General features: G+C 51.9%; 4 protein-coding genes across 5 annotated transcripts; 2 read left to right on the forward strand and 2 right to left on the reverse strand.

Moving 5' to 3' along the window:
* Positions 1–59: 59 nt before the first annotated feature.
* LOC6591904 (SWI/SNF complex subunit SMARCC2) lies at positions 60–4,874 on the reverse strand. Of its 2 annotated transcripts, none has more exons than XM_026984452.1 (8): positions 4,725–4,874; positions 4,507–4,632; positions 3,436–4,348; positions 3,042–3,372; positions 2,196–2,979; positions 1,880–2,114; positions 589–1,503; positions 60–523 (listed from the first exon to the last, which is right to left on the reverse strand). In XM_026984452.1, the coding sequence occupies exons 1-8, from the start codon at positions 4,842–4,844 to the stop codon at positions 378–380; spliced, it is 3,570 nt and encodes a 1,189-aa protein (XP_026840253.1). In that variant the 5' UTR covers positions 4,845–4,874; the 3' UTR covers positions 60–377. The 2 variants fall into 2 exon arrangements, with proteins under 2 accessions (XP_026840253.1, XP_002017051.2); XM_002017015.2 differs by having other exon boundaries at positions 589–1,695.
* Positions 4,875–5,364: 490 nt separating this feature from the next.
* LOC6591905 (TATA-binding protein-associated factor 172) lies at positions 5,365–16,583 on the forward strand. The gene is made up of 7 exons (XM_026984449.1): positions 5,365–5,886; positions 10,033–10,149; positions 10,214–11,205; positions 11,311–13,424; positions 13,492–15,566; positions 15,623–15,863; positions 15,927–16,583. Exons 2-7 carry the CDS (start codon positions 10,139–10,141, stop codon positions 16,368–16,370), a joined length of 5,877 nt encoding a protein of 1,958 aa, XP_026840250.1. The 5' UTR covers positions 5,365–5,886; positions 10,033–10,138; the 3' UTR covers positions 16,371–16,583.
* A 703-nt stretch (positions 16,584–17,286) lies between these two features.
* LOC6591906 (zinc finger protein Xfin) lies at positions 17,287–21,908 on the reverse strand. Its single transcript, XM_026984451.1, has 4 exons — positions 21,759–21,908; positions 21,357–21,706; positions 19,655–21,293; positions 17,287–19,596 (listed from the first exon to the last, which is right to left on the reverse strand). The coding sequence occupies exons 1-4, from the start codon at positions 21,885–21,887 to the stop codon at positions 17,323–17,325; spliced, it is 4,392 nt and encodes a 1,463-aa protein (XP_026840252.1). The 5' UTR covers positions 21,888–21,908; the 3' UTR covers positions 17,287–17,322.
* Positions 21,909–22,859: 951 nt separating this feature from the next.
* LOC6591907 (zinc finger protein 62 homolog) lies at positions 22,860–26,156 on the forward strand. Its single transcript, XM_002017018.2, has 6 exons — positions 22,860–22,988; positions 23,044–23,609; positions 23,669–23,932; positions 23,990–24,842; positions 24,906–25,457; positions 25,529–26,156. The coding sequence occupies exons 1-6, from the start codon at positions 22,869–22,871 to the stop codon at positions 26,063–26,065; spliced, it is 2,892 nt and encodes a 963-aa protein (XP_002017054.1). The 5' UTR covers positions 22,860–22,868; the 3' UTR covers positions 26,066–26,156.
* The last annotated feature ends 36 nt before the right edge of the window (positions 26,157–26,192 follow it).

The raw sequence follows: 26,192 nt of genomic DNA on the forward strand, positions 1-26,192 counted from the left end.
CTCATTGTAAATGAAGTAAGAAATAAAGTAAAGACAAGTCTGTACAAACGGGTCGAGCATTTGTATTTGTAAATATATTTTTATTGAATGGATTGTTTGTATTTTGAAACTTAGATTCAAATAATTGTGCACCGCAGGGGCGGAGGCAGAGGCAGAGGCAGAGGGGACTCGACTGATACGAAACGAAACTAAAAGACATATACAGCACACGAGAAGCTGGGCGGGATTACAGTAAAAGACTTTGTTTTGGGCTTTGAGTGGAGCAAAATAAAAAGAGAGAGATGAGGAGGAGGAGGAGGAGAGTACACATAAGACATAATGAGAGCGTACGACTTAAACTTAAATAATTTTTGCTGGCTTATACGTTAAATAAAGAGTTAAGATGGAGGAGCGACGGCTGGAGCAGCCACAGGAGCCACAGCGCTGGCCGGAGGAATGCTTGAGACAGCGGGCGGCAACACCACCGGTCCCCCCGGTGCACTTGGGGCCTCGGCAACAGGTGCACTGATTGGCGGTGTGGTATCTAGATGACCAGAGAAGTTCATTAATCTTTCCCATTCAATTGGAAACCTTTTTTTAATCACTTACCCATCGCTGTGGGTGCCTGAGGTTGCGCCGCCGCTGCGGCTGCGGCTGCTGCTGCGGCGACTGCTGCCGCTGCTCCTGCTTGTTCGCTGGCAGTGGCCAAAACGGCAGGTATTCCGCCTCCTGGTGGAGGTGCTCCACCAGTAGCTGCCGTCGCCATGGGCGGCGCTGCAAAAGACGCCCCATTTGGCGGCGGACCCACGCCCACAGCTGCTATGTGCGGCGGTAGGGGCTGATGCTGTGCCGATGGTGCGGCCAGCGGCTGGGGCTGCACCTGCGCCTGATGGGGCGGCAGTGGCTGCTGCTGCTGCGCATGCAGATGCTGTGGCAGTGGCTGCTGCTGTTGTGGCTGCTGCGGTGGCGGCGTCGGCTGTTGTTGCTGCTGCTGCTGCTGTTGCAGGATCATGGTACCGGCAGCGGCTGCCTGGCCCTGGAGCTCCTGCTGCAGACGATGATGCGCCTGCTGGCGGGCCCGGAACTCGGCGGCCTTCAACTGCTCCAAATGGAACTGCTGACGCTCTGTAATCAGCTGCTGTCGCTGGTACTCCAGGCCCTCGCGCTCCCTCTCCATGGTGGCCTCCAGCTCCTCAAAGTGCCTCAGTTTGATCTCCAGCTTCTTCATTTGCGTCTCGACCAGCAGGGCCACCAAAGACTTGATCTTGCGCTCCTCGAGGGCAGCCAAATGCTTGGCCTTGACGGCCGCCGAGGCCAGAGCGGCTGCTGCTGCCGTCTGCATGTTGTTCTCACTGAAGGCTCCCTCCTTGTTGCTGCCTTGACCACTCGAGCCATCCTTGGAGCCATCGCTGCCATCCTTCGTCTCCCCGTCGCCACTGTTCTCCTCCGTTTTGATGTCAACATCCACTCCGCCTGCTCCACTGCCACTGGGGACGACTGCTGCTGATGCGGCTGCTGTTGGGTCTGTGGGTGAGGATTTATTTGATTTGTCTGTTTTGCTGGCTTTATCCGACGAATCTTTCGGTTTCTTATTATCTGTGGTAGTGTTCGTGTTGCTTGTGGCTGTCGATGATGATGATGATGATGTGGAACTAGAGTCTGTGTTTGTGTTCGTCTTGGTATCCGATTTCGTTTTGTCTTTGGACTTGGCATCGTCTGTTGTGTTGGTGGTTTTTGTTGTTGTTGTTGTAGAACATAAAAACGAAACAAAAAACAAATAAATGACGGCCACATTTCAAACGAATTACAAATTTGCGCATTAAAATCAAATTCAATCAACAAAAAAGAAAGGAAACAGAACATTCCCTCTTAAAATCTCTATAGATATCCATTGAATTACCGTCTTTCTTGGTAAGATCCTTCATTTCCTCATCACTTCCTGCTCCTCCGCCTGCGCCACCGGCAGCTGTGGCCGAGCCGCTGCTACCATCCTTGCTCTCCTCATCCTCCTTGTCGTTGCCAGTGCCCGCAATCCCGCTGTTGGACAAACCAAAGTTCGGATTGAACTTGCCGCCGGCGGAGGCCTTCTTCACGCTCTTTATATGGATGTCCATAATGGTGGCTGGCACCTCGTCCTAACGACAGAAGAGATTACGATTGCAGGTTGAAACATCAAAGGTTAACAAAGAACAAAGAAATTAATGAATTTCCCCCACCTTAATGGCTGCAAATTCCTCCATGGCTGCCTTGGCGGCTGCGGCGGCCACCCGGGGATCCACCACAGAGGCTAAAAATGCCACCGTGGACATAATGGGATTGCCGCTCTTGCTGAATGGGATGGGCTGACAGCCCAGGGGTCCCAGGAAGCCGCCATCGTCCTCCAGGTAGGGATCTTCGATGGGCAGTCGAAGGAAATGCAAAATGCACTCGTCCTGGGTGCGGGAGCCCACATGCTCGCACACCTTGTTCCAGTCGTCCTTGTGCATCTCCAGGCCCTCGAGCAGAAGCAGTGTCTCCTGGTCGGTCCACTCCCTGGACATGCTGGCCGCCGTGCGGTTCCTCATGGCAGCCGGCTTCTTGGCATACTGATCCAGCTTCAAGCCAAATTGGCTCACGCCAGAGCTCAATCCACTGGCGGCTCCATTCTCCAAGGCCTCCGTCTTGATGGCGCCAAGGGTGCCGCTCTTGTCGCCGCCCAAGCTCTCTAAGCTACCATCCTTGCCCAGCGGCTTCTTGTCGAGATCCAGCAGCGTCTTGGCGGCCGATGGCTGCTGAGTTTTTTGCGGATTAATGGCCTGCAGGCCCGAGGGCGTGTCGGACAGGATATGGAAATGCGAGGTAGGCGGCGGTCCCATGGGCGTGGGACGCAGATCTGCATCGATCTGGTAGTTGATCAATCCCCACTGCTCCAGGAAGGCATGCACCCGCATAATGGCACACACATCTCCCGCTAGATTGCGTCTACAGGCGGTGCTGGTCAAGTACTCCGTGGGATTGAGTCTAAAATGAAAGGAATACGATGTAAACTGGCAGATAGAGCAGTATTTATAGGAGTACGGCACCTGTAGGTATCTATCATAAAGTTTCTATAGGCCATGTAGATCTCTGGGGTCTTGGATTTGTTTTTGCTGTTAAAGAACTCTGGCATCGCGCGCTTCTCGATCACGTGGATGGAGTTGTAGTCAAACCATGCCGAATACGAGGGCACAATGATGTGGTGCGTCTGCTCGGTCACATTATCCTCCATATCCTCCTTGACGGACGAGGAGAACTCCTGGGTGTTGCTGTTGTCGCTCGTCTTGCCCGTCTGCGAGTTGTCCCCATCGCCTGTGGACAGTGCCTGGGCAGCACTCCCCCCAGTCATCTCATCGTCCAGATCCGTCATTGTTCCACCTAAAGGGATGCAAAAATATGCTCAACATGCAATCCTAGGGAGAAAAAGAGACTTCCACTCACCCTTGATGGGCATCATATCGTTGTCGCCACGCGATTTGCTACCTGGTGCTGGACTGGAAGTCGATTGCAAGGCCGTACTGGCCTTGTGCACCTCCTGAACATTCGGTTCGGCCGGCGGATCATCCAGGTCCCGCGTCAGATCTTCATCTTCCTCATCGTTTCTGGTTTTCTTGTGAATCACGGCCGGGGAACGCTTGCGCTTGCCGGGCTTCGATGTGGATGTTGTGGGCGAGGGCGAGCGACGTCGCTTCTGCTTGCCAGTGCTGGTGCTGGGCTTTTTCTTTTCATCGCCAAAGGACATGATGTCGTCGATGGACATGCGCTGCTTGTGGGTCTTCTTCTTGCCCTGCTCATCCACCTCATAGTCCTCCTCGGCCATCCATTCGTTGTACTGCTCCAAGTCGAGGATCCAGGAGGCCGAGACGCGCCACCTCTCAGCCGGAGATTCCGGATTCTCGGGAATATTCTCCGGCAAATCGAAGCTGTTGACCGTCCACGAATCATAGGATTCGGGAAAGTAGTACCAATGCAGCATCACATGACTGCCACGCTTGAAAATGGGACGTGCATACTCGTCCGGATGCGGATCCACAATCGGATAGACAATGTGCGTGGCATCCTCCTCGTCGGTGACGATTTCCACCCTCCGATTGTCGAGAATCTCGCGCAGCCGTCCCTCGAAACCCTTCTCGATCTCCGGCCTTATATAGATGTAGGGTATGCGGTATAGATCCGCCTCCACCAGAGCCTGCTCGATCTCGATCAGCAGCTGAATGTTGGGATCCTTCCTCGTGGGATTCTTGCCAATGGAAAAGTCAAACTTCTTTCCCCGCTGCTCCGCGCGGAATCGGAACATCGTGGAGAAGATGATGCACAGACCTCCGCCGTTCTTAAAGTCCAGAAAGCAACGCATCTGACGGGAGGAAGGGAAGACATTTCGATTAACGCTGCTCGTTCCACAAATATAATATCCAAATCCCATCCCCGAAATTATAATATTCGCATGTACACACAAACACGTACACAGAACACCCTGTACAAAGAGCACCCTCCCCACACACGACTACTAACCGGAATTCTGGTCGCCGGCGGCTCGGCCGAATTCTTGCCCAGCTTCGCCTCCACATATTGCAGAAATTGTATAAGCAATTGAGCCAGGGACTCCTTGGTAATGGGCTCCGAGCTGTGCGCCAGGTACTAAAAGGGAAGAGTTTTTGCAATTGATTGTTTTTTTTTCCACGAACTAAAGCGCCATTTTTGTTTTGCGTCGGCAGCGTTGTTGTACTCACCTTTTTACAATTCTTTTGCAGCCATTGCCTGATTGATTCGAAGCCCTGCAGCGTCTCTGACGACTGAAAGAAGTCAATATTCGGACTTCCGTCCTTCTTGGGGCCCAGTGTGTTCATCATGCAACACTTTTTATGGGCTTTATCAATTATATTTGCAGTTTTCCGGAAAAAGAAATCACTATCGAAAACGAAAAAGGGACGCACACAAATTACCGAAATAATCGATTGTGGGAGTGCATCCCTGGGGAAACAATCGGTGCGGATACCGATGTTTTTCAAACCTGTAAATGTTAGTGGTGTGCTGTGATATTTTCACTTGTTATTGAAGGTATCGCACAAGAATACCGATATTTTTTTTGCGCTACCCTGTTCATCGATAACTATATTCTAATCTAACGACGAGAAAAATCAGTGTAATTTGATGCAATATTCGACAGAAAATATCCGCATTCCCGTTCAAAACAATATTACCAATACTTTATCAACTCAACCAAAACTATATATCGATGTATTGATATATCGATACCCAGTTATATCTCCATCTCGCTCTGCCATCTGCCGTTCGTCTATTTCTGTCTCCCTCACACCGCCTAAAAACTGCATGTTTCGTGCTGAGCCAAGCACACTATAAATGTAACAGCCATCGGAACAACATGACTCCTGAAAACGAAAACCGAAAATTAAAAAGCCCCGTGCGGACGGAGAGTGTTTGTGTCAGCGTGAAGCCCAATGTTAAGTTAAAACATTGATTGTATGCGACCAAACGACATTTGCCGCATTCTAATTAAATACGCCACGCCGGACCCCAGACCGAAGCGCGTATGCAAGTGTGTGTGTGCGTGAAAAATCAATTGTGCGTGCGTGTGCGAGTGAATAAGAAAACGCGATTTGTGACGCTGCTTGCGAAAAAAAAAAACGTTGAACGCTGCAGCAGCAGCAGCAGCAGCAGCAGAGCGGAGCAAGGAGTAGGGGGCATTGATTGTACAGTTTTTGGGAGCATACAAATCAATTAGAAAATGCAGAGCGCATGAGTTGAATCGCAAGTTGCAAAACCTTGCGCGAGAGACTTGCCAGTCGCGTGTCCCCTCACAAAAGCTGATTGCTTGTTGGGAGGGGGAAAGGTAGGCCGCCGCCGCCGCCACAAACGCAACCATTGCCAAAGGTGAGTGATATAACATTAAAAAACATGCATATCTAATGAGTACGTACACGTTCTGTTCTCCATAATAGCAGCAGTCGAGCTTTATTCTCGCCAGAGAGATTATTGCATTGGTATTATTTCACATGGGGCACGGGGGGCGTTGTGTGAGCTGAGGGTCGGGTCTCCCTCGCGCTGCTGCCAGTTTAGCGTATTTTAGGCTAGATCTGGCAAGCTGTTGAGCTTGTTTTAGCTTTAAATGTAAATTGCATCTCTTCTGTAGATTGGAACTAGTTTATTTGTGCATCTCCCATACTGCTCTCTGTCCATTTGTTGTCCACAAAATGTCGCTTTCTTTGGTGTATTTATTTGTAGCTTATTTTGTTTGGGTTTTAGCTTTTTTTGGGATATTTGTTTTGTATGGACTCTGAAATTCTGGCAGCACTGACGTCTCCGCTTATCGTCGACTGCGACAGCGGCAGAGGCGTTGCCAGCGTTTTGCTTCCGTTGCCCGTTTCCATGTGTGTGGGTGTGTGTGTAATGCTTATGTTATTGCTGTGCTGCTCTCTCGCACTCAGCACGCGGGGCCAAGGGGGCACAGTGTGTTTTGATAAGAGAGGAGCAGCCATTGAGGAAACTTTATTCAAAGCTCTGGAATATATGCTCTCGATTTGTCTGTGCACTAATTTCATAGGAAGTCCATTCTGAATGCTGTTTATCCGCTTGGGCCGGATAAAAGTGGTTACAGATGTACAGTCGCGCTCACAATTATATGACCCAGTAAGAGCCATCTTTTGCCTGAAATTATTGCCAAAACAAAACGAATTTTGTTCTTCTTTTGTGAGTTTTTGTTTTATCGCTTCGGTTTTTTCTTTGATTCTTGGCAGCTGAAACCCCTATCCCAAGTGAAATGCGCCTCGTTCTAGTATTTTTAGTCGGCAGCACATTGCTCAATTTGTTTTTAGTCTTTTGCTATTTGTGTCGTCCGGCCAGCGGTGGGGCGGATGGTGGTGGTGGTCGGCAGCCCATTCATTGGACTCTATTCTCTGTTGTTGCCTCTCGGTTTCAGTGGGTGGACGAACTACAGTCGCCAGCCATCAGCCATCAGCCGCCACCATCAGCCACCAGCGTAGCAAAAATGTGGAATGCCCATACGTTGCGGGTGTCCACGTTGCCGCACGACAAGGCAATAGGCAATACGAGTACGAGCAGCAGCCCCAAGCCGCAAGCAACAGAGCTCCAGCACCTGTATTTATTTATGGTCTGCTGCCGTAATCGACGACAAGCCCCATTGACGGACTCACACTCTGGGTACTGCTGCAGTCTCTTTCTCTCTGTCTCTTACTGGCTTCCTCCTCTTTCTTGCCGTCTCTCTTCGACGCTTGGGGTAGGGCGACTCTTGAACTAGTTTCCAAAACGGAGCCTCAACTTTTTGCATACCCTACTACCCTTTCTTGTGGGGGCATAATGGCCATTGCAAAGCTGTTGGAGCGTATTTATGTATTTATGTATTTCTTGCATCCAGGAATGTCTTAATTTCAGGAATATTGGTTGCTCAGCTTAAGGGATATTGCATCTTCTAGGGTATCCAAAGATTCGTCATTGTATTCTTGCCATAGTTTCTTTTCTTTTGTTTTTGTGGCATAGAAATACCTGAGGAACAACAATTGAATATTCAATAGGTTTTAGTTGTAGAACTAGATGCTCTGCCTCCGAAAATGCGTCTTCCATCCATTCCCATCCAAGCCATCCCCATATGATTCTCAGAACTCCTTTCAGTTCTGTTTGTTTTGCCAATAAATTCGATTGGGTACTCTGCAGCAGTGTGTGCAACATTCTGCGCTGCAGCTGTTATAATATCCCCCACCTCACCCCCCATTATTGTTGTCGAAATAAATATTGAACTTTCATCTAGCAAAAACAGTCGAAATTTGCCCCCAAAAATGGATTGGGAGCACAGCCACATGAACATCGAGAAATATGCTTTAATTTTTAAGGATGAAATTTCTTTAAAAACCTATAAATTGCGACAAACTAACTGTGGAATGTATGTACATACTAATTTCTAAATAAATGGTTATGGCCATGTCCCCATGCCTTAATCGTTCCGTTTATGTGTCCACACCATATTGATAATAATGAAAATGTGGGCCCATTCGGGCGGCAGGCAGTCAGGCAGGCAGGCAGGCAGGCAGCTTATCTATCGCATAAAATGTATAAATAAACGTGCAACCCCCCGCCCCCCACACGCCCCACCGTCCACATGCCACATAGTAGACCGAAGAACCAGCGCGGCAATGGGTGGTAAAATCAATACAATAATTGCGATGGCGATTGCCGCATTTTGTATTTGTCGATTTTCATCTAATGGAAGTTTAATTACAAAGCATTTTCCAAAAGGCCCGCTTTCAGGGGCAGAGCCAGAGCCAGAGCCACGCCACCTGCCAAGGTCTCGGTACAATATATAGATATAGTCATCGATATAGTAGGGACTCCTCTTTAAATGGTTTATCCATGCGACACATGTCTCCCTCCATACAAATGCTTTCATTATTTGTTTATTCTTTTATTTATGTTTATGTAAGTGTGTGTTTTTTATTGGATATTAAGCACGTGACTGGGTATTATCATAGGACAGGCCATTACGTATCGTATTCTTGTAATTCTAGAATTGGTTTCTACGTCGTCAGTTCTTTTCGAGAACTTCTTTGCGTTGGTTCAGTGAACCTTAAGTTTCTGTTTCTCTGCTGCTTATCTCTCTCTCCTTCTTCCTTCTTCCAAATACCCCGCTGATAAGACATCTAAAAAAGAAAAGGGAGTGCTCTTATCTTTTCTGAATACTATATTGGTAATCCGCTTATTGGGTAAACGAATGCTTGTGCTATTCACCTTTTTGATACCACGACGTCCACAGTGCAGTGCATTCAACGTTCACACGTGACTGGCAAAACCAAAAACAGCTGATTACCCAAAAAGCGACTCATTAACTCAGTAATTGTAGTTTTTTCTTATATTATTCGAATATTTCCCACCTCAGTTTATCTAAAAGCCACAAGTTTGGGTAATTTCGAATATATTTTAACCTTTTTTGTTGCTATTTTATACAAATATATCCCTAGAATCGCTCGTGGCGAATGGTCATATTCGTGCCACTTGCCAGACATTTTTCCTTGGACTTTTTGTCAGCGTCATTTGTGGGGAATGTGCCCCAACAGGGGCTTCTCCGCTTGATAGTTCGCTTTTCAATATCTTTAAAGAGCAGCGTTGATATATCCCCTTTGCTCGTCACCTCGTCAGGTTCGGCGTAATACGGTTGCGCTTGTCCGTAGTCCCTGGTCGTATGCAAAATCCCGTAATTTACTCAATTGTCACGTTCTGCTCCCGAACGAACGCTCACGCCTCAACGGGCCAGTCAGGCACCAGAGCACAGCACAACAGAGCCATTGAAGCACCCATTCAAGCAGTGAATGAGTCAATTTGCGAGAGGCCCCTAGCCCACCTCTTATCGACCAAATGAAATGGGTTGAGGCACCACTGAAATCCTCTACCGACCTACCCCCTGCTCCTGGAAGCACTGTCCAAGCCTTTGTCCACGTGGCTCCTGGTTATTGGACAAAAGAGGCACTGGAAAATGTCATAAATCTATGTTTTTGACCCCACAGACCAGACCCACCCCCCCTCTGGAATGGCGGCTGTAGTTTATCGCACATTACTATGTGCATCTGTCTAATGCTAATGCAAATGCAACTAACTAATAGTTAGAATAAATATATGTATAGTTTATAGAATAATATAGACAACCCAGAGGGTACAAAAGGTCGCTCTCTCTCTCACTGTCTGTCTATGATTATTATACAAATAGTACCCACATCATAACCACGAGATAGATGTAATTTTGATTGGCCTTGACAATGGTTTTTTATTTCTACCTGTAATACGAATGTGCGTCCATTTATGAAGTTTTAGGTCTGCTTTTTCGCCGGACCCTTGAGTGGGAGACCGCCTTGCGGCACCTAAATTTCCAACTGGGTTTCCTGGGCATCAATGTGCCGCGTCATGCACACTGCATGTATTTTGTTTTGGGATTCGCGGGCTACCGGCTTGGAGCATTTATAGACACTGTTAGTCTTATCCTATAAATAATTCTCCCTCTTCTCTTGTGCTTTCCAGATTAGTTACTTAGCGGAGTAGAGGAGATAGGAGACCCGTCGATCCAGGGCGGACGGACGGACGGACGGACACTCAAATTGTATCACAAACCTCTTCCATTTATATAATGACATCTCGGTAAGAAGAAGCTCTTGCGCAAAGAGAACACACAACTAATCCCGTGCTGTTACCCACTTTGCAGACTCGATCGACTGTTCATCCTACTCGAGTCGGGGTCCACAGCGGCCACACGTCAGGCGGCCGCCAAGCAGATTGGCGAAGTTCAAAAACTCTATCCGCAGGAGCTGCATGTGCTGCTCAATCGGCTGGTCGGCTACCTGCACAGCTCGTCATGGGAGACGCGCATTGCGGCAGCCCAGACCGTGGAAGCCATACTCAAGCAGGTGCCCGCATGGCAACCCGAAGAACAGTTGGGCGGAGTGGCGGGCGCTGGAGCGGGAATCATAATTAAGAAGGAAAGACCGTCGAGCGATGGGGCTGCCGAAGAGGATAGCTGCCAGTCGAGTGGATCCTCGACAACTGGCGGCAGCGAGCGGATGCTGAGCTTCGACGAGTTCGATCTGCAGCAGATCCTCCACAAGGGAGCGCGTCTAATCGGCTCCGAGGGCAATGAGTTCGATGTGCAGGAGGAGCAGCCGGCTAGTGGCGGGGGAGCGGAGGAAGAGCAGCAGCGGAGCGTGGCCAGTCGCCTGAGTCGACAGCGAGCGCTGCTCAACGACAAACTCGGGCTGACGGCAGCCGCCAAGATGGGTGTCAATCTCACGGACATGATCACCGACGAGGATGTGGCACTGGCGCGGAGTGGCACCAACTACAATGTGAATGCCGAGAAGATGCCCGTGGAGCATATACTGAACATAAAACCCCAGGCGGCGGCAGCCAACGGGAAGACTCTCAGCTGCAGGGAAATGAATCGTGCGAAGCGCAAGGCACGTCAAGGGACGACCACGACGGCTGCCTCCTCCGTGACGCCCACCTGCAGTCGCCGCAACTCGAACAGCAATCACAGCACTGGCAGCAACAGCAACGGCAATGGGAATGGTGCCACAAGCGCGCCAGTGGCCACCATTGCAGCGGCAGCGGCAGCGACAGTCACAGCCCCCGCCGGCGATGAGCCAGAGAAAAAGAAACTAAAGTCGAGCGTTGGTCAGGAGATATTTTACAGCTTAAATGGTGAGTGGGCGGCGGAGTGAGTGAGTGGCTGGAGGCCATTAATTACACTTAATTCATGGATTAACCTTGTCTCTCTCTCTATCTCTCTTTCTCTGTTAATTGTAGCCGCCGTACCGGATGCCACTGGCACTTGGGTCGATGCCATTTCGTGGCCCTTGGATAACTTTTGTTCGCGCCTCTTCATCGATCTCTTTCATGCCAAATGGGAGGTACGCCACGGCGCAGCCACAGCCCTGCGCGAACTGATCAACCAGCATGCCCAGGGCGCTGGGAAGTCGCTCACTCAAACGAGAGAACAAATGCAGGAGGCGCACAGTCGCTGGCTGGAGGATGCGGCACTGCGTCTGCTCTGTGTCCTGTCCTTGGACCGTTTCGGGGACTTTGTGTCCGACCAGGTGGTGGCGCCAGTGCGCGAGACCTGCGCCCAAGTACTGGGGACCCTCGTCAAGGAGATTGAGGCATCGAAGGTGCAGCGGATTGTGAACATACTGCTGCAGTTGATCCAGCACAAGAACGAGTGGGAGGTGCGCCACGGGGGGTTGCTCGGCCTGAAGTATGTGTTTGTGGTGCGGGAGGAGCTGCTGCCGATCTACATTCCCCAATCGATCTCCAACATACTGATCGGCCTGCTGGACGCAGTGGATGATGTGGGGGCTGTGGCTGCGGCCACATTGATACCCGTCTCCGCCTGCCTGCCGAAGCTGCTGAGCCCCGTGCAGGTCTCTTCGATCGTGAAGATGCTGTGGGATCTGCTGCTCGATCAGGATGAGCTGACGTCCGCCTGCAATAGTTTTATGGGCCTCCTGGCGGCCATTCTGTGTCTGCCGCAGGCTGCCAACTGGATAGAAATGGAGCCGATGGCCACTTTGGTGCCACGCCTGTGGCCCTTTCTCTCGCACAGCACAAGTTCGGTGCGCAGATCGACGCTCAAGACGCTTCTCACCCTCACCACTGCGGATAAGCAGCTGAAGATTAAGCAGGAGAAGGACGAGGAGGATCAGCCCAAAATGAAGCTCAACTTTGGTGTCAAGGATTGGAAGTCAGAGCTGCTGAGGCAGGCCCTCAGGCACATCTATCAGCGGATACTGGTGGAGCCTCAGGCGGATATACAGGGACTGGCGCGTCAGGTGTGGTCCAATCTCATCGAGCATGCGGATCTGGGTGCGCTGCTGATTGCCGCCTGTCCGTATGTCTCCTCCTGGATCTGCCTGTCGATGCAGCCCCCCAAGTTGGCCTTCGATCCATCGGTACTCATCAGAGCAGGCAGCGGCGGTGGTGACCCAGCGACTGGAATCCCCTCTCGAAGGCGGACTGCACGGATTGGCGACGACCTGGGCGGCGGCATCCTGGCGCACGCGAATGCCCAGCAAAAACTGTATTTGGGCGGCAGCGAGGCGACTCCGTTGGACCTAAGAGAGGCGAACTTTATGCGCGCCAGGATCTCCTCATCGCGGGCACTCGGGGCACTCTCCCATTACCTGGTGCAGCCAGCGCCCGGAGTGGTGTACACCCCCCAGATGGAGAGTCCCACGGATCTGTACACGAAAGTGCTTCTGGGGCATCTGAATGCCCACTCGGCAGTGCAGCGGATCGTCTGCGGGCTGATTATTGCCTTCTGGGCGCTGGAGGATGAGCCAGTGCGCCCGGGGCCACCGAATCTGCAGGAGAAACTGCATCAGTGCGTGAGCGAATACGTGTACTACGATGAGGTGGCCACCTCCCTGACCAGACTGCTGCAGGAGGCGCAGGACTTTATAGCCACGCTGAAGCAGAACAAGATCCCCATCAATGACTTTAACAATGCCAAGATCCTGACCCTCGAGCAGATCGAGGCAGTGGCCACCACACTGAGCGACAATCTGCGCAGCCTGACCCTCAAGCCGAAGCTCCTGGACATGCTCGAGGAGCGGCGACGCAGCCTGCAGGCCTCCTACCAGCAGACGACCAGCGAGCAGGGCGCCTACCATGTGAGTGCCCAGGCAGCACTCGCCGGAGCCATTTGCGCCCTCCACTGCCTGCCCGAGAAGCTGAATCCGGTGGTGAAGCCTCTGATGGAGTCCATTAAGCGGGAACAGTGCGTCCAACTGCAACAGCTCTCCGCCGAGTTCCTGGTCCACCTGATGGATCAGGTTTGTGATAGAAATCCTAGTCCAAACAGCAAGATTCTGAAGAATCTGTGCACCCTTCTGCGCAGCGATGCAGACCATACGCCTATGCTGGTAAGGACGCGAGTGGAATCACCAGAATCCACAGCCACATGACAGCCATTGCTCTCTTTTCTTTTAGGTGATGCCACAGCAAACCCTCACGCAGATACAGGGACAGCCACAGAACACTTCGGGTGCCAGCAGCAGCTGCCTTTACTACGGCATCCTGACACTCACCCTCCAGCAGGCCATGACGAGTGGCAGTGGCTCCAACAGCAGTGGCGGCACGCGTGGCACCCCCACCACTGGAACAGCGTCCACCGGATCTTCGCGCGGTCCCGGACGACCGCCGGCGAGCGAGATCTTGGCGGCCGCCGCAGCGGCCTCAGCGCACGTGGAGCTGAAAGTGCAGCAGGCCAAGGAGGCAGAGGCCAAGCAGTGTCGCATTCAGCGCCTGGGAGCCGCCTGCACCATCGCCAAGCTGTGCAGCACCTTTGGGGAGCACATCCTCGAGAAGGTGACCATATTCCAGCAGCTAATGTTCGGGAAGGTCGCGCAGTTTGTCCAAGAAACGGACCTGCTGAAGCTGGCCAACACTCTGCCAGAGCTGCAGGCATGCACCGAGCTGATTGGCTCCCTGCAGCTGATCGAGACAGCGGCCCCGCATCTGCACCAGGCACTGCATCCGCAGATGTACGCGCTGCTCCCTCCCCTGGGATTCATTGTGAGGCATCCCCTGAAGGCAGTGCGACACATGGCCGCCCGCTGCATTGCCGTGCTGGCGGAGATCAATGCCTGCCTGACGATGCACTTTGTGGTGCAGGAGCTGCTGCCGATGCTCGGCAAGATTGAGCAGCTCATCGAACGCCAGGGTGCAGTGGAGGCCATTGAGCGTGTGGTCAGTCGGCTGCAGATCAAGGTGGTGCCGTACATAGTCCTGCTGGTGGTGCCCCTGCTCGGGGCCATGAGCGACCCCAATGAAGCCGTGCGCCTGCTGTCCACCCATTGCTTCGCCAATCTGGTGCAGCTGATGCCCCTGGACAGCGGCTGCAAGACGGATCAGCTGAAGAGCGAGCCGTTGCAGGCGCGAAGGACGCGCGATCGGGAGTTCCTCGACTACCTGTTCAATCCCAAGTCCATTCCGAACTACCAGGTGCCGGTGCCGATCAGCGTGGAGCTGCGCTGCTACCAGCAGGCGGGCATCAATTGGCTGTGGTTCCTCAACAAGTACAACCTGCACGGCATACTCTGCGACGACATGGGTCTGGGCAAGACCCTCCAGACCATCTGCATCCTGGCCGGCGATCACCTGCAGCGCCAGGCGGCGGCGCACACCAATCTCCCGAGTCTCGTGATCTGTCCGCCGACCCTCACAGGCCACTGGGTGTACGAGGTGGAGAAGTTCCTCGGCCAGAGCTCTGTGCTGCGGCCCCTCCACTACTTTGGCTTCCCCCTCGGGCGCGAGAAGCTGCGCAGTGAGATTGGGACGACGTGCAACCTCGTTGTGGCCTCCTACGACACGGTCCGCAAGGACATCGACTTCTTCCGTGGCATCCACTTCAACTACTGCGTCCTGGACGAGGGGCACATCATCAAGAACGGCAAGACAAAGAGCTCAAAGGCCATCAAGCAGCTGCGGGCGAACCACAGGCTGATCCTCTCGGGCACGCCCATCCAGAACAATGTCCTGGAGCTGTGGTCCCTCTTCGACTTCCTAATGCCGGGCTTCCTGGGCACCGAGAAGCAGTTTATCCAACGCTTCTCACGGCCCATTTTGGCATCGCGCGATGCCAAGAGTTCACCCAAAGAGCAGGAGGCCGGTGTCCTGGCCATGGAGGCATTGCATCGCCAGGTCCTGCCCTTCCTGCTGCGCCGTGTCAAGGAGGATGTGCTCAAGGATCTGCCGCCGAAAATAACCCAGGATCTGCTGTGTGAGCTGAGTCCCCTCCAACTGCGACTCTACGAGGACTTTAGCAGCAAACACCTGAAGGGATGCTTGGATAAGTTCGGGGAAACGACGGCGGTGGCCTCGACGGAGAATCTCAGCAACAAGACGCACATCTTCCAGGCCCTGCGCTACCTGCAGAACGTATGCAATCACCCCAAGCTGGTGCTCCGCCAATCCGAGGAGCTGTCCCACGTGTCCGCCCAGCTGGCGCTCTCCAACAGCTGCCTGGACGACATTGAACACTCGGCCAAGCTGCCAGCCCTCAAGTATGTGTACCGATCTTCTCTCTATCGAGAGCATCATTCATTCTCTTCATCCACAGACAACTTCTCCTCGACTGCGGCATTGGTGTGCAAACGGAGTCAGTCAGCCAGCATCGGGCGCTCATTTTTTGCCAGCTGAAGGCCATGCTGGACATTGTGGAGCACGATCTGCTGCGGCGGCACCTTCCCAGCGTCACGTACTTGCGGCTGGATGGCAGTGTGCCCGCCTCCCAGCGCCAGGATATAGTCAATAACTTTAATAGCGATCCCAGCATTGACGTGCTGCTCCTGACCACGCTGGTAAGACTCTGATCTGATATCCCATCTCCCATTGGAAGTACTATCAATACTATGTGCTTGTAGGTTGGCGGCTTGGGTCTAAATTTAACTGGTGCCGACACCGTCATCTTTGTGGAGCACGACTGGAATCCCATGAAGGATCTGCAGGCCATGGATCGAGCCCACCGAATCGGCCAGAAGAAGGTGGTCAATGTGTATCGCCTGATCACCCGCAACTCGCTCGAGGAGAAGATCATGGGGCTGCAGAAGTTCAAAATCCTCACCGCCAATACGGTGGTGAGTGCCGAGAATGCCTCGCTCCAGACGATGGGCACCTCGCAGATCTTCGATCTCTTCAATGGAGGGAATGGCAAGGCCGGCGGCGGATCCGCCGCCACAGAAACTCAATCTGCCGCTGGTGGCATGTCCGTGAACACGTTCATCGAGAACATGCCGGAGCTGTGGTCCGAGTACCAGTACGAGGAGGAATACGATTTGGGCAACTTTGTGCAGGCACTGAAAAAATAAGCAATCTTCCCCACATCCATCCCCCAGCCGCTTCCCACACACACACTCTAAGACTTCCAGAGAAAGAGAGTTCTGTTTTAGGCTAAGGTTGGAAAATGCATTCGGAAGAACTGTTTCGGAATGTTTTCTTGTTCCTTTTATAAAAAACTGCAAAACAAAACAGGAAATTTTTAGAAATAAACAGAAAAAACGTTGGAAAATTCAATTCTATTTGCGAATTGTTGATTGTCGATATAGCGGTTCAATTTTAATATATAGATAGAAATAAATACATCCGAAAATCTATATGAAATGGGTAGAGACCATGAAGTCGTTACCGCCCAAAAAGCTATCGCGTAACGCGGATAGACATATTCTCCGGCGCCGAGAGTTTTGGTCAACCCCGCGAGTCCCCGCTGTCCCAGGTTAGGCCTAGGCCTAAATTGTATTCCCACAACATTTTGTTGTCAATTGTTTTACCACAACAACCCTCAACTAGCGACCACTCAAATGGCCGAAACGAGAAATTTCAAATCGGGAATACCAGGCGAACAGAAATCGGCAGGAGGTCGCTGGTTTTTCTTTTTGTGGGCCCAAATCGGCCCGCTGGCCTCCTGTGATCGGAAAAATATGATTTCCCTGATTGATTCCCGGCTTGCATTCTGTGCTGGGCGTGCCCTGGGTTCGTATGATCGGAAAAAATATCCTTGAGCCTTGGATAAGGACTCCAACATCCACAGCATCAAATATTTAGGTATGGTATCTATTTGCGGTCCGATTTGGGGCTGCCATGGCTTCCTGTGATCGAAAAAATATACCGAGTCGAATGATGATGGGCTATTTTTTGTTGCAAAGTTCAAGAGCGTGAAGTATTAGCTTCGAGAAAGGTTTGTCCATCCCTGAGGACCAATTTCAATGTAATAATACTCGGCAAGGATTACAATTGGGTGTCATTTTTATTCATCCTTGTTTTCTATACCGTAAATTGCTCTAGGACCGTGCGCCTTGAGGACTCTGCAGCTCCTTGGCTGGCCTCGTCATAGTGGCCCTGCTGCAGGCGATGATTCTTCAGGGCCGTGCCCTGGATAAAACGCTCGCCACAGACCCCGCACTGATAGGGACGCTCGCCCGTGTGGCGCCGAATGTGGAGCGTCAGGTCGTTTGACTGGGTGAAGCTCTTGTCGCAGTAGGTGCACTTGTAGGGCCGCTCGCCATTGTGGATGCGCATGTGCTGCTGCAGTTTGTAGGATCTGGCGAAGCCCTTCTGGCAGACGGTGCAGATATGGGGCCGCTCTCCGGTGTGCGTCCGGCGATGGCACTGGAGATCGGAGGAGCGCGGAAAGGCCATTTCGCAGTAGTCGCACTTGAAAGGCTTCTCGCCCGTGTGCCGACGCATGTGGATGATGAGGTTGGAGGAGGAGCTCACAGCCTTGCCACAGAAGGCGCAAAGGAAGCGTTTCGGCTCCTTGGGCGACGTTGGCCGGATGGGAGCCCGTACGGCGCTCGGAGTCCCTCCCACTGGGTTGTGGAACTTCTTCACATGGGCCGTCAGCCGGTCCTTGCGATTGTATTTCCTCGGGCAGAGGCCGCACTGAAAGATTGGACACACAGCTTTCTGCTCTGCGGGCTCATCCAGGGGTGGATCTTCCTGTTCTTCGGTCTTCCCGTGCTGCAGCTGCATGTGCAGCAGGAGATTGGACTCCCACATGAACTTGTAGCCGCATTTGGCGCAGGTGAACTGCTTCTCCCGGTTGTGGCACTGCACTCGCTTGTGATGCGCGATAAGATCGGGAGAGACACTCTTGAAAATGCACTGATCGCAGCCGTCGGGGATCTTCTCCAGCCTGTGCATGGCCTGCTGGTGCTGATGCAGCTCGTACTTCCGCACACACCGGAGCTGGCACATGCCACAGGTGTAGAGAGCTGGCGTGCCCGGTGGCTTGGACTCCTCCTCGTCCGTCTCTGAATCGTCCAAGTGGAGCTCGAAACCCATTTGGTTGGTTATCGAGTAGTTCTGCAGGGACGAGAGCTCGTGGTGACTGCCCGACGCCGTGGTCTCGAGATGGACGCGAAGGGCAGCAATGCTGGGGAAGCTCAAGCTGCACACTTTGCACTCCACGCTCTTCTGACCATTGGCTTGGCCATAGGCACTGAGGAGGGCTTCCGCGTAGGGCAGCTGGCTAGCTCCGATGCCGTGCCGCTCAATGTGCTGCAGGAGATTGGCCTTCCTGTAGAAGCGGCGCGCGCACCAACGACAGCGATATATGCTGGATTCCTGGGCATGCATCAGCGTGTGCCGCGTGAGATCCTTCTGCATCTTGAAGCTGCGATTGCACTCCCCGCACTGGAGGTCGAACTCAGCCTGGATGCTGGGTTCCTCTGCAGCTGGCGGCTGTTCTCTTTGCTGATGCGAGGCACTAGCGTGCAGCTTCAGGTTCTCCCGCCAGCGGAACCGAAGCGGGCACTTTCGGCACTGGAAACGCTTCTGCGGGTTCCGGCAGAGGGTTCTGTAGTGATGCTCCAGCAGCGTCTCACTCACGAACCTCGCCTGACAGTGGGCACACACAAGCGAAGCCTCCTCCCACTGGTGTTGCTCCAGCTGGTGGGCATACAATTGATGCTTTCGCCTCACCTCCACCTGGCAGATGTTGCAGGCGTACCGCTGCTGGTCAGCTTCTTCGGAGCTCTCGTCATCCTCCTGCTCTGAATCCGTTTCCGTTTCACTGCTCTCCAGCGAGAGCTCAAGGCCAGCCTCGTTGGTTATGGAAATAAAACGCTCCAACTCCAAGCCGCCGGCCACATCGCTCATGATCCTATCCGCCAGCTCTTGTTTATCCAGGGCAGTGCCCAGCTCCGGATACAACAAAAGCGAGGCACTGGGAATATCTCTCTCCTGTGGAAAGCACACGCTATATTGGTGCGCGCTTAGGTGATTCCTCAGATCGGAGATCTTCGAGTGGCGTGAGAGGCAAATCATGCACTGGATTTGCTTGCAGCCATTTGGACGGCATAGTTGGGCCAGCTGCTCCCCTGGCATTCTCTGAATACTGTTCGTAGAGTTCGATTGGACGCAAGGCTGCTCCTCATTCACAGTCTCCTGATGCTGCTCGCTGTGCACCCGCATGTGGGACTTGAGGCCATCCTTGCGGTGGAACTTGCGGTCGCAAAAGGCGCACTCGTATTGGGCTGCCGACGGGGGGCGATGCATCCGCTTGTGACGAGTAAGATCCTTGTGCCAAATGAAGACCTGGAAAACAATGGGAATTTTAGTAATGCTGCGACTGGGGCTGCGGGAGCTCTCAAACCTTTTCACATTCATCGCACTGAAGCTTGGCGGCCGAAGATTTATGTTTTCTACCCTGCTGGCAGTCCTCGGACTGCTCCTGATCCTCATCCTTGTCGTGGTACAATCGCAGGTGTTGCTCGTAGTTCGATTGCCACACAAAATGAAGATTGCATCGCTGGCAGTGGTATTTCGAGTGCTTTTTGGCACAGGAACGTCTGCGATGTTGCTGAAGCAAAGGGTCAGAGACGAAGCCAGCGCCGCAATCCTGGCAAGAGCGGGGGTACGTGGTGCCCTCTTCGGAGTGAAGTCTCCTTTGATGTTGCAGCAGCTTGAGCAGCCGAGTGGTAGTCTCTCCACATAGGAGGCAGGTGTGGGAGGGATTCGGCTTTTCCTCCGTTTTGTCTGCGTCTGCATCGCTCTCCTCCGTGTCGGAGTCAAAGAGATCCAGCTCTTGACCACTTCCCGTGCAGGCATTGTAGTAGCGTCCAAAGTCCTGGGTCTCATAGTCCCCAGCTATGCGGGTGCTCAGCTCGGAGAGGCTGCTGTCCAATCCGTTGGGATAGTAAGAACGGAAGAAGGCAGAATTCTGCTCCGGATCAATGCCACTCAATCCATGTCGATGGGTGGCCAGGTGAGCGCGCAGCCGCCTTAAGCTGGGAAGCTGGGCATCGCACAAGCAACAGATGATTTGCCTGTATGACTGCTCCTCCTTGCGATGGGAGCAGGCATGCCGCTCAAGGTTCTCCAGCCACATAAACCTCCCCGGACACTTGCGGCAACGATAGCGCTTCACTTTGCTCTGGCACTGGGTCCGCTGGTGCTGTTCAAAGAGCTTTGCACACACAAAACCCACTTTGCAGAGGTTGCAGCGCAGGGGAATGGGCGATTGGGTGTGCTCCTCCAGGGTGTGCCGCATCAGGCGGTATTTGCGTGTGTACGACAGATTGCACAGGTCACAATGGTACGGTGGGTCTCCACCGGCAGGCTCATCGTCAGAATCGCTCAGGCACAGCTCGTAGCCATGGAAATTGACCACAGAAGAGTACTTTTCCATCTGCCCGTCGGCAATTTCCGAGCAAATTTGCTGCTTGATCTTTTCCAGGTCAAATGGCACACTGGCAAAATGTTCTTTGACCACATCGTTGTCCGCTCGCAGACTAAACAAACTATCCCCGCGGACGTGACTCGCTAAATGGGATCGGAGCTCCTGCATGCGCTGGCACTTTAAGCCACACAATTTGCATTGTATTCTCTTCAGTCGCCCGGAGCTGTACAAACGCTCCGCGTATCTCCACTCGTTCTTCAGCTGGAGGGCCTGGCACTTGGCCTCCCGCTTCTCGTGGGAGCGCAGATGGAACGTGTACTTATCCTTGCGCAGAAAGCCCTTGCCACAGGTGTCGCAGACGAACGAGGCCTTTTCGTAATGAATGCGAGCGTGACGCTTCATGTCCCGGAACCAGGAAAACGTTTTGCCACACACCTCACAAGCATGACGGCCTTCGGAATTCCTTGACTGGCTTTTGGCCAGACCAGGAGGACGTCCACGTCGCCGCTTGTTGGTTGAAGTACTGACCTCCTCTTCACTGTCTGCCTGTAGCTTGACTTTACGGGGACTTCGCCGCAATATATAGGGCTGCTGCTCATCCAAATCATCAGCTCTGCAGAGCAACAGGTGAAGCAACAATTAAACAAGTTTTTTATCTTAAATTTTTCCTACTCACTCATCGTTTGAGAGTGCATCGGCGGCATTCTCATCCTCGCTGGCACTTTCTGGCGTCCATTTCAGCTCGACGGAGCACACGCCAGCCGACTCCACATCCACGTCGGACGACCTCTGTGCCTCTCCAGAATCACTAAAATCTCTTTGCTCCTCGTCAATGTCGATCTCTGTTTTAATCTGCTGCTGTGGTATGTCAATGGGGGTCTCCTCCAGACATTCCCGCAGCCGCACTAGCAGCTCTCCATTGACTTTTCTGGCCTGCTCCACAAAGGCGTAGGCGCTCTCCAGCCTGTCCAAGCAATCTGCGCACAGATGTTGGGGCAGATTGTCGTCAGCATTCTCCAGCAGGGGCTAAACAAGATATTCAGCGAACAAGGCAATATAAATAAATGCAAGCACTCACGTCGATCTGTGTCAGCTCTTGGAGCACATCATAGAAACTTTTATTCGTGTACTTGTCCAAGGAAGTCGAGAGGGGCAGCAAATTGCTGTTTTGCAGGGCACACGTACGGCAAATATTGCTAGGCAGCATTTTTACTCCCCCTAAATGTTATTTAAACATATTTTTAAATATAAGAGCACGAAAACAGAAAAAAATGCAACGGGGGGGAACGTTGTGAGTTGCTGCGGACACCGCAACTCTACATTTATACCCGATACTTAGTCAGTATGTCTCTCCTCCGGCAGATGCCGCTAATATTAAACGACACGACATAGAGTGCGTGCGAGAGAGACAGAAAATCAGTCTGAGCGTGACGTCGGGCGTGGGTTTAATAATAATAAGATCCAATTCAGATTCTGCAGTCTAAAAGATATGGTCATTCTCTACGATTCTGCGTTTTTAATTTTCTCGTATCGTCGAAATTGTGGATGCCACAGATTTTCGCTCTTTGTGGGGGCGGAAGTGGGCGGGGCGAAGTTTTGAAATATTCTTATAGCAGTGATATATCACAGAGGACTGGATCCAAAATATCGTTGCTATAGCTCTTATACTCTTTGAGCACTAGGCGCTGATAGGGACAGGGCTCAATCGCCTCGGCTATTTGCTGATCAAGAATATATATACTTGGACGTTACACACTACCATTTTCACCACAAGTCTAATATACCCCAATACTCATTTTGAGTGGTATAACAAGAGCATCTGACCAGTGTGACCCTCCGAAATATACCGAAATATACCGTCTCGTTTAAAAAATATACCGTAAATATACCGACGAACTCCAGTTATAAATATCGATGGTTTATTGATTAAAAAATGAATACGATGTTTTTATATCGATGCTTATAAAATTATCGATATCGGTGCTGTTATTGATTATTTTCAAATATACCGAAATGTACCAAAAATACCGAAAATTGTGCTGTTAGGCGCAATCAGCTGCACTTCCTAACAGTGCTGTTATCGAAAAAGAACAGCTTTTCAACACTAAGCCAGGCTCAACAGCTGCTATTGATAAAAAACATTGTGCGTTTGTTGATGGGAAGCTTTATCACATCCATTTTTTAAACTATGACCCGGACCTGCAGAATCTGTGGCGATGCAAATGGGCGTTACTGGATCGAAACGCCGGTGGAGAAGTATGCCGAGAAGACCTTCAATCAGCTATTGCTGGAGCTAACGAAGATTGAGGTGAGCGAAATGGTGGCAGTTCCCATTTCCCACTTAACAAACGGTGTATTTCCAGTTGACCATGGTCCAGGCCGAGAAGTTGCCCCACTGGTTGTGCTCCAGTTGCTCCCAGAAACTGGAGAGCGCCTACGATTTTGTGTTGCAGGCGAAACAGACGCACAAACTGTGGCTGCAACAGCTGGAGGATACGGGCCAGATAATGAGCTCTGGGGGGGCCTTGGAGTGCCTGCGGGAGACCCCCATACATCTGTTCGAGATCGAGGGCGTTACCATCAAAACCGAAGCGCTAGAGTCAGCGGTTGCAGATGTCGGTAACAGCTCCTCCGATCCTCTAGTCCGCACACGCATCAAAAAGCGTACCGTCTTTCACTTCAGCGATACGGAGGATGACCAGGATGATGTGCCGCTAAGGCATCGCAGGACTGCCAGTCAAGCGAACAGCTCGTCAGCAAAGCTGCACAAGTGCAATCTGTGCGGCAAATCCTTCAGATATATCACAAATCTCTATCGCCACAAGAAAAGAGATCACGGCTATCCAGGGCATTCCAAGGGTGAGAGCTCCGAATCATACCAAAACACACAAAAGAGCGCCGTGACAGCGCAAGAAACTTGCAATTTGGAGTAAGTAGATCCCCATTAGAAATGCAGGCTGGTTCTGACAATATTTATTTTGAAAATAGACAAACTGATAACGATGAGGATGATGATAATGATAACTACTACAAATGCGATCAGTGCGACAAATCCTACAAGCACATAATGGTGCTTATCAAGCACAAGCAGAATGTTCATGAAACCAATCAACTGCCAATCCAATCTGGGGCCAAGCGAAGGAACAGAAGGGACGTGGGTGAAGCAGCAAGTCCAGCTTCTTCCGGGAAATCCATACAACGAACCAGAATCAGCACAGATACCCTGGTCCATAGCCTCATCAAAGCAGTGCAGTAAGATTAAGATAATACTTCGTTTAGTGTTTTTCACTGATATATTTCCATTTAAAGGCTGTCGGATGAGGATGGAAACAGCGGCACCGACAACTATTACAAGTGCGATCAGTGCCACAAATCGTACAAATACATTGTAAGCCTCATCAAGCACAAGCACAAGGATCATTCGGAAGCTGATAAAAACTGGGACGATGAGGACAATCAACCATTGGCCTCCACATCTGCTCGCGCCTCCGCTGCCTCAGGCTCAGGCTCTCCCACCAAGGCATCGCGAATCAATCGTCGCGTACAGGGCTTCGATCTGCATCGCTGCGAGCCGAATGGTGCGAAAGAAATTCAGTGCATGATCTGTCTGCGGAAATTCACTAAATTGCGTGAGCTGAGAGATCACCTCAGGTCGCATCCCACCGACTTTAATTTCCAGGCGCACGGTGAGCCTATCGAACGCATTGCCGAGGGATTTTTCAAGACGGCTGTGGAGTCCACTGTGGAGGGTTTGAAGAGCAGAATTCTGCACGATTTAAGGATGGGTGCCTTCGGACGCTTCTATTCCATTACCAACGAGGCGCGCTACGAGATGAGTCTGGACAGCTCCGACACGGATAGCGACGGCGATGCAGATGTTGTACTAAGGCGAAGCTATGCCTGTGAGCTATGCGACTCCCCGGAGGCCAGATGGCCGCGCAAGTATCAATTGCACGAGCATCACAGGCAGCAGCACACCTGGGAAGAGGCTCCGCATGTCTGCCAGCGGTGCGACTCGCGTTTCCTCAGTCTCCAGCTGCTGGAGCATCATACTCTACAGCTCTGCCAGAACACTCTGAAGCGATACATGTGCGACAAGTGCCCGCAGCGCTTCTTTTGGCGAAAAAATCTGCGTGCCCATCTTGTCGAGCACAAAAGCAAGGTGGGATTTATGACCAAATATTAAACCGAATCTAACAAATCTCTACTTTGTTATCCTTTTCAGCAAGACAACTATCCGTGCGATCAATGCCAGCGTAGCTTTCAGGATAAAAGCGCCGTGACCAAGCACAAGCTGATGATGCACCGGGATGAAACGAATCAACTTATTCCCTGCCGCTGGTGCTCACGGACATTCTATCGTCCCGCCCTCTTGCACAAGCATGTCGAGCGGCATGGCTTCACCGGCGAAGATTTGCCTCTTGCAGAGACATTACTGGCCGATGCAGCCAAGCCATCGGGCCCAAAGACTGTCCAGTGCAAGATCTGTGATCTGCAGTTTGTAAGCGTTGCAGATCTGCGCCGCCACAATGCTATGCTGGGCCACAGTGAGCGGATAACCGATTACATGATCAGCACCGAGGCTGGCTTCGAGCTGTTATTGGAGGATACAGATGACAGCGAAGACGACACTACGGGGGGCAGATCCTACTCGTGCGATCTCTGTCAGATGACGTTCCGTCGCCGAAGAGAGATGAGCGAGCATCAGTATTCATTGCACGCATTTGACAAGTTGCCGTATGGCTGCGAGCATTGCATTTATAAGACCGTGGATAAGGTAGGAGAAGTCACTAAACATCAGTGCAAATCAGTGCAAGAATTTCTAATTGTTTCGTTAATCCCTTTAAGCTCATGCTGGAGCATCATCTGCGCACACAATGCCTGAACAACGAGAAGCCGTTCAGCTGTTCCCGCTGTAGATACAAGTTTATGTGGAAGGAGAATCTGGAGCAGCACTACGCCATTCAGCATTCCAAGCAGCCGCCCACCCAAGAGCAGTCGTCCATGCCCTTAAGGAGAAGGCGACGCTTCAGATATCAATGCCCCCAGTGCTGGCGATCCTTTGTGGTACAGCCCAGCCTCGATAAGCATATAAGGGACATGCATGTGGCCAAGAGGAATCCGGGCAAGAAATACCTCTGCTCCCTCTGTGGCCTGGAGTCGCTGACGCCCAACAAGCTGAACATCCATATGCGTCGCCACAACGGAGAAAAGCCCTTCAAATGCGATCTCTGCGACATGCGCTTCACAGTCCACTACGAGCTGAAGGTCCATCGGCGGAAGCACACGGGCGAGCGGCCCTACCAGTGCACCTTCTGTGACAAGCATTTTGCCCGACCCGACAAACTGAGACGTCATGTCTACATGCACAGTGCTCGTCGCTAGACATGAATCTATTACGTTTAAATAGAGATCCAAAGATGTCTCTCTTTCTATCACTTCGCAAACGCGCCATGGGGAGATCGAGAGAGAGAGAGGCAACGAGCTTTTTAAAAAAAAAATCTGTGAGATT

This window comes from Drosophila persimilis, unplaced genomic scaffold, assembly GCF_003286085.1.
Source record: "Drosophila persimilis strain 14011-0111.01,24,50 unplaced genomic scaffold, DperRS2 tig00000000-arrow-pilon, whole genome shotgun sequence".
NCBI lineage: Eukaryota > Metazoa > Arthropoda > Insecta > Diptera > Drosophilidae > Drosophila > Drosophila persimilis.